The sequence below is a fragment of the Panthera pardus genome, unplaced genomic scaffold (assembly GCF_024362965.1).
Source record: "Panthera pardus isolate Hobbes unplaced genomic scaffold, ASM2436296v1 HiC_scaffold_3, whole genome shotgun sequence".
NCBI lineage: Eukaryota > Metazoa > Chordata > Mammalia > Carnivora > Felidae > Panthera > Panthera pardus.
Window position 1 is genome coordinate 33,137,187 of NW_026526876.1, and position 10,576 is coordinate 33,147,762.

General features: G+C 58.6%; 2 protein-coding genes across 2 annotated transcripts; one reads left to right on the forward strand and one right to left on the reverse strand.

Annotated features, from left to right (window-relative positions):
- Positions 1-983: 983 nt before the first annotated feature.
- On the reverse strand, positions 984-1,583 carry HSPB9 (heat shock protein family B (small) member 9). Its single transcript, XM_053892248.1, has one exon. It carries the CDS (start codon positions 1,489-1,491, stop codon positions 1,003-1,005), a length of 489 nt encoding a protein of 162 aa, XP_053748223.1. The 5' UTR covers positions 1,492-1,583; the 3' UTR covers positions 984-1,002.
- Positions 1,572-10,328, forward strand: KAT2A (lysine acetyltransferase 2A). The gene is made up of 18 exons (XM_019435364.2): positions 1,572-3,144; positions 3,284-3,407; positions 3,742-3,887; positions 3,991-4,080; positions 4,371-4,552; positions 4,648-4,839; positions 5,732-5,838; positions 6,043-6,153; positions 6,237-6,373; positions 6,460-6,668; positions 6,879-7,005; positions 7,867-7,977; positions 8,450-8,593; positions 8,857-8,971; positions 9,067-9,103; positions 9,182-9,245; positions 9,382-9,466; positions 9,595-10,328. Exons 1-18 carry the CDS (start codon positions 2,806-2,808, stop codon positions 9,786-9,788), a joined length of 2,514 nt encoding a protein of 837 aa, XP_019290909.1. The 5' UTR covers positions 1,572-2,805; the 3' UTR covers positions 9,789-10,328.
- Positions 10,329-10,576: the final 248 nt, after the last annotated feature.

Here is a 10,576-nt window from a genome sequence, read left to right on the forward strand (position 1 = left end):
CTGGGAGAGAAACCACAGCATTACCACAGCATTATTGTGACAGCCACCAACCCATTCCCCATAGCCCCCCTCCCCCTCCGTCACCCTGACCTCTGGCTCTGAGCCCTGTTCTGACCAAATCACGATGATGAGTATTTGGGGGTGGGTGGGTAAGGGGGGGGTGGGTGGGAGGGGATGGAACCAACTTTTTCTGTATTTTGTATTGTATGTTTTCTTCAACATGTAACCAATCAGTATCTTGTCAATATAGTCAGCCGATCGATCGACCTCCCACTTGTCTTCCTTGTCTCTCTCTGGCAGTTTATCAGACCGCATCTGCTCTAGCTTACTTGAACTAACTTCACTCCCCCACCCCCCACCCCGCAAAAGTGAAGGGATGCTGGTGGTGATGGTAACCAAGAGAAATAGGCCCTTGCTCTACCAGCTCTAAGGGGTAGGGTGGGGTGAGAGTGACCTGGGGCTGAATCTCACCAAGTTTGAAGTTGAGGGGCCCGCATTTGCCTCTCCCCCACTCCCTCCAGATTCTACTGGGGTGATGTACAGTTTGTATTTGAAAATAGTTGGTCTCTGAAACACCAGAAACAACCTCTTTGGGGTTTTTCGGTTAGTCTGGACCAGGCTTGTGAAGGACTCAGTCCTCTCACCCTCCGCCCAGGTGACCTCTGAAACCTTGTGTTGTTTAGAAGGCCAAGGCCATACCAGGTCCAAGCCATCTGGTCCCTGGTCTGTCAGGGCCCTCTGCTGGTTGTGGAGCCTCCTGGACCTCTACTGCTCCCTGCTGGAGCTACTGCTCCAGGCAGTGAGCTAAGCTGAGTGGGCCACACTGAGCGGGCCCCCAGCTTCTCCCAGGACCACAGAGGCCCGGTTCTTGGTGGACTACCACCTTAAAGTGCCTTTCCTGCCTCCCCGAGCCCTCTTTACCTCCGTTATGCCTCGACCTCTGACCCCGACCCCAAGAAAAGACCACGGAACGCTAAGACTGCTGCTGCACACCAGGGTTGTTTATCGGGTCAGGCTAGGTTGACCCTTATTAGAGCCACGGCCCCGGAGTCTCAGGGATGGTCCTGTTTGGGCCTCGGGGGGAGGCAGCGCCCGGCACTGGCCTCGGACGCACAGCTGGCCCGAGGGAGTCAGGCTGCAGGTCATGGCGGCTGGATCCAGGTCCGGTGGTAGTTGCATCTGCCGGTGCACCCTTTGCGCTACGCGGTAGCCGGCCCCGTCCGGGCTGCAGCCCTCCAGTTGCCGCTTGCCCGTCACCATCAGACATTGGCCGTCCACTTGCACCAGCAGCTCGTCGGGAGTGAAGCCGTAGGTATCCACCTTCATCTGGAAGCCATCCTCCACGGGGAAGTTGTTCTGCGAAGCTGCCAAATCGTCCCTGAGCAGCCGTACCGGTAGCGTGGCCACCTGGTTCTGTTCAGCGAGGGCTGCGCTGGGACAGGGGGATGCCACCCGGCTCCTGCTGGGGAGACCGCTACCGACCCGCTGCATCCGAGTGAGCAACTGCTATCCAAGGGCAGTGGCGCGAGGCACGCGGGCAGCGGCGCGCAGGTCCGGGGAGGCACTCGCGAACCCCGGCTCCCTCAGTGACCCCGGGCCGGCCCGCTTCAGCAGTTTCGGGTCAGCCACACGAATCCTGCTTCCACAGGCCAGGTGGTCAGCCACCATGGGGCACCGCTGCTGCTTTCATCCTGACTCCTGCCCCACTCTCAGGCCCTTCCCCGCTTCGGTCACAGGGCCCCACGGCTCTGGGCTGTGACCCACCTACGTACGCTGAACGACGCCAGACGTGCGATCCGGACCCTGGAGCACTCGCAAGCACCGGGCGGAAGACGAGATTGAGCCACTGCGCTCTTGCCCTTCCAAGAATCTGTCCCGAGGACAAGGATTGTCCCCTGGGACAGAGCCAACGGGATGTGACCATGGGGTCTTACATTCTCCGAAACCCCTTTTTCTGACCGCGCACAAATCCTGTGATGACAGATGGGGCTTGGGAGATGAACGCGACTTCCCGGTTTCCTGCATTCATCAGACCCTGGGCCTTCTGTGGCAGGCTCAGGGCTGGGTTCTGGGACAAAGTTGAAGAGGCGGGCCCTGCCCTCGAGGTGCCCACGGGGTTACGGGGAGAGCCATTCACAAACACTGGGATGTGCCCTCCTTTACTTCTACCTCATCCCCGTCTCAGTATCCCTTGTGATCATGGCCATACCCCTGGCGCTCAGTGATTTTATAACAATCCTTTATTGCTGAAGTATCACGTATATACAGAAAAGTCCACCAAAGAGTAGAGTGGAAGTATCCCAAAGACAACAACACCCTTGCAACTTCACAGGTTCAGAAAGGTAACTGCTGCGTTTTAATCTCCATCATAGGGGCAAGTCTGTGTCCGCAGTGCGGGCCAGGGTTGGGGCAGGAGGGGATGTGCCAGGAAGCCATCACAACTCCAGGCCCCAGAGCTGCACTTGCACACTCGTGGGCAGAATCTACGATTCCCCTCAACTGAAGCCTGTTTTCTCAGATGCTTCTCCAAGTCCCCAAGAAAACAGCAATCTCCACTGTCCCAGAAGCCTCCAAGAGAGAATGAAGTGAGGAGGAGCCAATCTAGGGTAATGGCTCAGGCTTCACTCGCTTGTCTGGGACCAAGAGACAAGACAGAAAAGTCTGGAAGCCGCAGGCAAAGGGAGCGGCAGTGAAAGACTACAATTCCCGTCATGCCCCGGCGCAGCGACGCCTGCGCATTGTGCGCCGGTTGCCCATGCGGCCCTAGGGCTGGGAGCGCCGCGCCGCTCCGCTGCGGGGGAGGCCATGGCGGAACCTACCCAGGCCTCAACCCCGGCGCCGGCCACGCAGTCCCGTCCCCTTCAGTCTCCAGCCCCTGCCCCAACTCCGACTCCTGCCCCCAGCCCGGCTTCAGCCCCGACTCCGGCTCCCACTCCGGCACCAGCCCCCGCCCCAGCTGCAGCCCCAGCCGGGAGCACAGGGACTGGGGCTCCCGGGGTAGGAAGTGGGGGCACCGGGAGCGGAGGGGATCCGGCTCGACCTGGCCTGAGCCAGCAGCAGCGCGCCAGCCAGAGGAAGGCGCAAGTCCGGGGGCTGCCGCGCGCCAAGAAGCTTGAGAAGCTAGGGGTCTTCTCGGCTTGCAAGGTGGGGGCGGGGCCTGGGGTGAGAGGGGGCGGGGCCTGGGGCATCCCAGGGCCCGGGTGGGAATAGGGGCAAATCTCTGGCTGGGGATCTGCTCCCCCTTCCCGGTTACAGGGTTACTGACTGATTCTTCTGCCTCCAGGCCAATGAAACCTGCAAGTGTAATGGCTGGAAAAACCCCAAGCCCCCCACTGCACCCCGCATGGACCTACAGCAGCCAGCTGCCAACCTGAGCGAGCTATGCCGCAGCTGTGAGCACCCCTTGGGTAAGGCAGGTAGTGCCCTTGGAGCTAGGGCGGGGTCAGGCTGGGTCCTGCTTGGACAGGATGATTTAAGTGCCACAGAGCTTCATTTGTGGAACCAAAAATATCTCCTAAGGAAGGATTGAGTTGGGAGCATGTATTCCCCAAGGGAAGCGAAAGGAAATTTGCCAGCCCTGAAGAGACAGTGGCCACCCAAGGACTGATGTAGGAGCAGTCAGTCTCATTGCTGGTCACGCTGGTTGGAGGGACCGAGGGTGTAAATTGCCTGGTGGTGAAGAGGGACAGGAAGCTCTGGTGATCTGTCCATTCTTCCCAACCCTACCACCTATCCTTGCAGCCGACCACGTGTCCCACCTGGAGAATGTGTCAGAGGAGGAGATTAACCGGCTACTGGGTATGGTGGTGGACGTGGAGAACCTATTCATGTCTGTTCATAAGGAGGAGGACACAGACACTAAGCAGGTGTATTTCTACCTCTTCAAGGTGAGCTTTGTCCAAGTGAGTGTGGATGAGCACGGTAGACAAGGCTAGGGAGTCGGCAGCTCTGAGCTCTGCTGACCTCTGCCCCTCCTTCCTCTTCCTCCAGCTTCTGCGGAAATGCATCCTGCAGATGACCCGGCCAGTGGTGGAGGGCTCCCTGGGCAGTCCCCCGTTTGAGAAGCCTAATATTGAACAGGTGGGATGAGGAAGGTGGTAAGAGAATTGGGGGCATCTTGGAGGACTGAGGAGGCTGTGTTCCCCATCCTGTCAAGTTGAGAATAAGGGAGAAGTCCAGAAAAGAGAGGATGTTTTGTGCTTCAGGTGGACATGGGGGTGGGAGTGGGGCAGAGTTTTTCTTCACCGGGAGCCCCAGAATGAGAGGAGAGCTTTACCCTGCCCTCGGGAAGCACCAGTGTTTGGATTAGAAGCCCCTGCTTGCTGCTCACGTCTCCTTCCTGGTTCTGTCCCCTGCCCTTCCCTTCTCAGGGTGTGCTGAACTTTGTGCAATACAAGTTTAGTCACCTCGCCCCTCGGGAGCGGCAGACGATGTTTGAGCTCTCAAAGATGTTCCTGCTCTGCCTTAACTACTGGAAGCTTGAGACGCCTGCCCAATTTCGGCAGCGGTCTCAGGCCGAGGACGTGGCTACCTACAAGGTCAATTATACCAGGTAGGCCCAGCCAAGGGCAGCATGAGGAGAGGCTTGTAGGCCCAGCCTAGGTTCAACGTCTCCATTCTCACTTCCCACCTCCCCACTGGCTCCAGATGGCTCTGCTACTGCCACGTGCCCCAGAGCTGTGATAGCCTCCCCCGCTACGAGACCACTCACATCTTTGGGCGAAGCCTTCTCCGCTCCATCTTCACTGTGACCCGGCGGCAGCTGCTAGAGAAATTCCGGGTGGAAAAGGACAAGCTGGTGCCTGAGAAGAGGACCCTCATCCTCACCCACTTCCCAAAGTAAGGCTCATTCTGGCCTATCCGGATTTTGCCCCAGTTCACATCCGCCTGTTGTCCCCTTTTTTCCAGGAAGGCTTCCTGGAATGGTCCCTCCTTTCCCTCCATGAGCCTTCTGGGATCTGGGTGTCTACCTGGCAGACTTGTCCGGGGCCCAGATGCAACTTGCTGGCATTTGCCTTTGCGTGTACTAGACTGGGGATGGCAGGTACATTGCCCGAGTGCTAACATTACCCCTGCCCACGCCCCTGGTAGATGTGACTAATCATTTCCCACGGGGTCTGGACACAGCCTCAGAACCCTTCCCACCACAGCCTGCCGAGAAACCAGAGGTTACACTCGAGGTGAAACCGATTTCCACTCCTGTTGTAGACCTTTCTGTAAAGTTTTCCTCTGTTTTGCAACACTTTCCTCTCATTTGAAACCAGGATCGTAGCTACTCACCTTGAGAAGCCGTTACTGACTAATCCAGGCCCTTCAGTGCCCCCTCTGCCACCAGGTGGGAATATGAGGTGACAGGAGGGAGTAGATTCTGAGCCCCCATTTTGATACTGAGGTGCAGGGTGGCTCGGTGCCCTGCCTGGCCACATAGCACAGGATGGTGCCGGCTCACGCACCCGGTCGCCCTGTGCTACACACCGCGGCAGACTGGGCCTCTGATCTCTGTCCTGGATTGTCCAGTCCTGCTACTTTTGACTAGGGGCTCAAGAGAGGCAGGGGAGTGTCTCTCCCCGCCACCCCCTGCCCCCAGGCCAAAGGTTGTTTCTCTTCTTCAGCTCCCAGCCCCCTGAGAACCCGGTTTCTTTGACCTGCCTCCAGTTCTTCTGGCGTCTGGTCCAGGCTGCTGTGTGGGTCGGAGGACAGGGTTGGGAGACAGACTGTACCCTCCCCACAGATTCCTGTCCATGCTGGAGGAGGAGATCTATGGGGCGAACTCTCCGATCTGGGAGTCGGGCTTCACCATGCCGCCCTCAGAGGGGACCCAGCTGGTGCCCAGGCCAGGTACACGCCCTGGTAGGCTCTGTAGGCTTTCGGCTTGGCCTTCCTGGCTGAGCTTGGCCTCCTGCCGGGGAGGAGGCACTGTGGATGGCAGCCGCGGGGACATGCGGGAGGGTGCGTCTGGGGCTTAGAGGGCCCGGATCCCTTTGTGGGACCCATCGCCACCTTTGACCACCCCCCGCTCCCCCTGATTTCGCTCACCCTCAGCTACGGTCAGCGCGGCAGTTGTTCCCAGTGCCCCCATCTTCAGCCCCACCATGGGTGGGGGCAGCAACAGCTCCTTGAGTCTGGATTCCGGAGGGGCTGAGCCCATGCCAGGTGGGTACTTGACCCCTGACCCTCATTCACCCCTCCCCTAACCTCTTGCTGTCCATGGGAGACCCTGCCAACCTTCCCGGCAGGTGAGAAGAGGAAGCTCCCAGAGAACCTGACCCTGGAGGATGCCAAGCGGCTCCGCGTGATGGGCGACATCCCCATGGAGTTGGTTAACGAGGTCATGCTCACCATCACCGACCCTGCCGCCATGCTGGGGCCTGAGGTGGGCAGCCCGGCTCACTGACCAGTGTGGGGAGGGGACCTCACCGGCCTGAGGCCCCGGCTCACCACCCCTCCTCTGGTGCCCAGACGAGCCTGCTGTCTGCCAACGCAGCCCGGGACGAGACGGCCCGCCTAGAGGAGCGCCGCGGCATCATTGAGTTCCATGTCATCGGCAACTCACTGACGCCCAAGGCCAACCGGCGGGTATTGCTGTGGCTCGTGGGGCTGCAGAATGTCTTCTCCCACCAGCTGCCGCGCATGCCCAAGGAGTACATCGCCCGCCTCGTCTTTGACCCGTGCGTCCCCAGAAGAGCCCCAACCACACCTGGGCACCTGTCCTTGGCCCCCCTATGTCCCCCTACCCCCTCCTCCTCCTCCAACCTGTGGGAATACTTGTTCCTCTGCTCTCGGCACTGAGTGCGGCCCCGCCCTCCAAAGCTGTGGGGATCCTGGGAGCATTTGGGGAACAACAGGTAGGGGCAGTGACCTGTCCCCTCTCCCCTTAGGAAGCACAAGACTCTGGCCTTGATCAAGGATGGGCGGGTCATTGGTGGGATCTGCTTCCGCATGTTTCCCACCCAGGGCTTCACAGAGATTGTCTTCTGTGCTGTCACCTCAAATGAGCAAGTCAAGGTGAGTGCGTGTTCCTGGCCCCAGCCCCTTCCAGCCACCTGCTTCTCAGTTTGGACTGGGTCAGAGCAATAATCCCAACCCTTCTAGTGGCCAGGCAGTTCTTCCGGGCCCCACAAGGTGGCATTTGTCCTTTGATAACTGCGTATTAAGACACTTGTTGACAAATGGAGGCCCAAAACCAGTAATGCTTTTAAATGGACCTGAATTTCCTTCACAAGAACATTCACATACACTGGGGAGTTAATAATTTTTACACTAGCCCTGGGCTGGGTGATCGTCCTGCGTTCTGTCCTGGAATTGTCACAACAGACCCACTGGTAGGGTTCCCGGTTCTCCTGTTCTACATAACCCAGATCTGCAGGGTGCCTCCCTGGTCTAGACGTGTGTGGAAGACACTCTCTTGAGGGTTCAAATGTTGCACTGAGTGGGGCTCTTGTGATTCCTCTTCCCCTTTCCCCCCAACTCTGACGCCTGGGAACTGGGAACCAGTGACACGTGGACGGCAACTTCCTGGTTGGGATTTCCATCCTGGCCTTAACCGTGGCTGGCTGTCTGACCTTGGACACGTTTCCTAACATAGTTGAGTTTCAGTTTTTTGTTTTTGTTTTTATAAAAATGGAGGTAATAATATTTACCTCATGGACTGACTTGAGAGTTGGTCTGTAAAGTACCAAGCACCACACCTGGCCCAGAATAAGTGCTCAGAAAGTCTCCTTCACATTCTCCCCACAAACTCCCCTTCCTCTGCCAGTTGCCTTTTCTCCTGTATGTCCAGGATCCCCTAGCTGTCTCTACATCCTATCCAGTCTGCTCCTTCCTCTCTGGGGCTCCCCTGGTAAGCCCTGCTCGCCTCCCCCACAGGGCTATGGGACTCACCTGATGAACCACTTGAAGGAGTATCACATCAAACACAACATTCTCTACTTCCTCACCTATGCCGACGAGTACGCCATTGGCTACTTCAAAAAGCAGGTGACCCTCCCCTCCCTGCACACTTGCCTGCTGCCTGGGGCTAGGGGTCATTCTGTCCATCCCCCTGTTGTGGACGGAATGGGAGTCCCTTCATGTCCCCTGCTTCATCCAGCACCTGCGAGGAGATCTTTCTCGCCCATCTTCCTGCCCCTCCTCCCCCCCCCACCCGCCGCGCTGCTGCCCCAGTGAAGAGTGAGGGCCTGGAGGGCAGTAGGGCAAGCTGGAGGAATGTTTCCCATCCAGGGAAACATTGCCAGGGAGTCGGGAGGGGCAGCTGACCTGGAACCTTTCTGGGGACAGAGTGATTGAACTCACACAACACAGAACATTGTACCAGCCACCACAGGAGGGGATCCAGGAACCCGGGAGAACAGACAAGGCCTGCACCGCCCCTCAGAGGCTCCTGGGGGAAGAGCTATTCAAGTTGGAAAAGCCTTGTCGACAGATTGGGTCATAACTGTCCACTCCCTAGGGCTTCTCCAAGGACATCAAGGTTCCCAAGAGCCGCTACCTGGGCTACATTAAGGACTATGAGGGTGCAACATTGATGGAGTGTGAGCTGAATCCCCGGATCCCCTACACGGAGCTGTCCCACATCATCAAAAAGCAGAAGGAGGTGTGTGTGCACATGTGCGTGCACTCATCGTTGGGGCTTACCGTGTGCACGTGGGGGAGGGCACGCATGTGTGGGTGTGTACCACAGGTATGTGCGTGTGTGAGCCAGGCCTGGGGTGGGCCGGGATCTTGGTTCTCGCTTTGCCTCCCAAGGAAGTTAGGAGGCGAGGCGCCTGGACTCAGCGGCAGGGCCTCTGACTGTGGCCCTTGGGAGGGTTTCCGCTGGGACTGGAGTCGGCCCCTCAAGACGCTGCCTTCCCTCAGATCATCAAGAAGCTGATTGAGCGCAAACAAGCCCAGATCCGAAAGGTCTACCCCGGGCTCAGCTGCTTCAAGGAGGGTGTGAGGCAGATCCCTGTGGAGAGTGTCCCCGGCATTCGTGAGCAGGGGTCTTGCTGGGGGAGGGGGCACCCTGCTCGGTATGTGTTCTCGAATTCTTAGGGATGCTCTCCCCACCCACTCCCCACTTTGCAGGAGAGACAGGCTGGAAGCCGTTGGGGAAGGAGAAAGGGTGAGTGCTGTGTGGAGGGAGAGGGTGTTGGGGGAGGCAGAGGGCCAAGGGCCTCAGACGTGGTGTCTCTCACCCCAGGAAGGAGCTGAAGGATCCAGACCAGCTCTACACAACCCTCAAAAACTTGCTGGCCCAGATCAAGGTGGGGAGACCAGGTTCCCTTCTGGGGGTGCCTGCATCAGCGACTCTGGCTTTATGACCCATTCTGGGGTGGGTGGCGGTCATGAGGTGGGCTTGGGGCACAGTGGGCCTGGCTCCAGCTCAGCTTTCCTCTCTAGTCACACCCCAGTGCCTGGCCCTTCATGGAGCCTGTGAAGAAGTCAGAGGCCCCTGACTACTATGAGGTCATCCGCTTCCCTATTGGTGAGGACACTCCATTCCGACCCTTTCCTTCCTCTTTGGCCCCCAAATCTACTCCTGCCTTCACTGGACCCCACAGCCCCGCTCGCCTCAGCCTCTTAAAAGCATGCCTTTACTTCCTGCTGCCCCAGACCTGAAGACCATGACGGAGCGACTGCGCAGCCGCTACTATGTCACCCGGAAGCTCTTTGTGGCTGACCTGCAGCGGGTCATTGCCAACTGCCGCGAGTACAACCCCCCGGACAGCGAGTACTGCCGCTGTGCCAGCGCCCTGGAGAAGTTCTTCTACTTCAAGCTCAAGGAGGGGGGCCTCATTGACAAGTAGCCTCTGGCTTTGGACCGCAGCCTTGACCTGGAATGTCTCCACCTTGGGTTCTGATCCCATCCTGAGGGGTGCCCCTGGCGCCCAGGTTCTTCTCAGCTTAAAGCACTCCAGCCCCGGGCCCTGCAGCCCTTTCTGGATCCTCAGGCACCCCCAAGCCTGCAGCTCTGTCCCACTCTCCGTTGTATCTGACCTTGGGCAGGGATCTCCTGGATCTGGGGTTCAGCCCCTCTACAGTGGCTGGTGGCTAGAGGATAAACCCTGCCCGGCCCCGGTGGCCCCCAGCCCTGTCCCCGCAGAGCCACGAAGTCCTGGAGGCCTCGGCCTCGCCTGGCCCACTGTTTGCTTGAGGGCTAAGACTGCCACTTTTAGCTCGTGGGAGGGGGCTTCAGGGTTTGGAAGTTCAGCTGGGACTGGAGTGGCCATGCCTCACCCTGCACAGTTCTGTCTGTCCCCCAGGGGTGGGGGACCTGGGGACCATTCATTTCCTGGCATTAATCCCTCAGAGGGAACAATAAAGCTTTTTTTTTTTTTTTTCCTTTTTCCCCTCTGTGTGATTGTTTCTTTGGTAGAGTCCATAGCCTGAACAGGCTGACCCTGTTCCCGGTACCTCCTACAAGCTGGAGTCTATTAAACTCCAGATTGTCCTGGGGCCACCCTCCCCAACAAGCCTCATACCTAGTGCCACGCCCCTGGGACGATGGCACCTGCCTGGCCACAGCCCTACTTCCACTCCTGCTCAGGTGTGGGTGCTGCAGCGGTCCCAATCACCGGGCCACCTTCACCTGGGT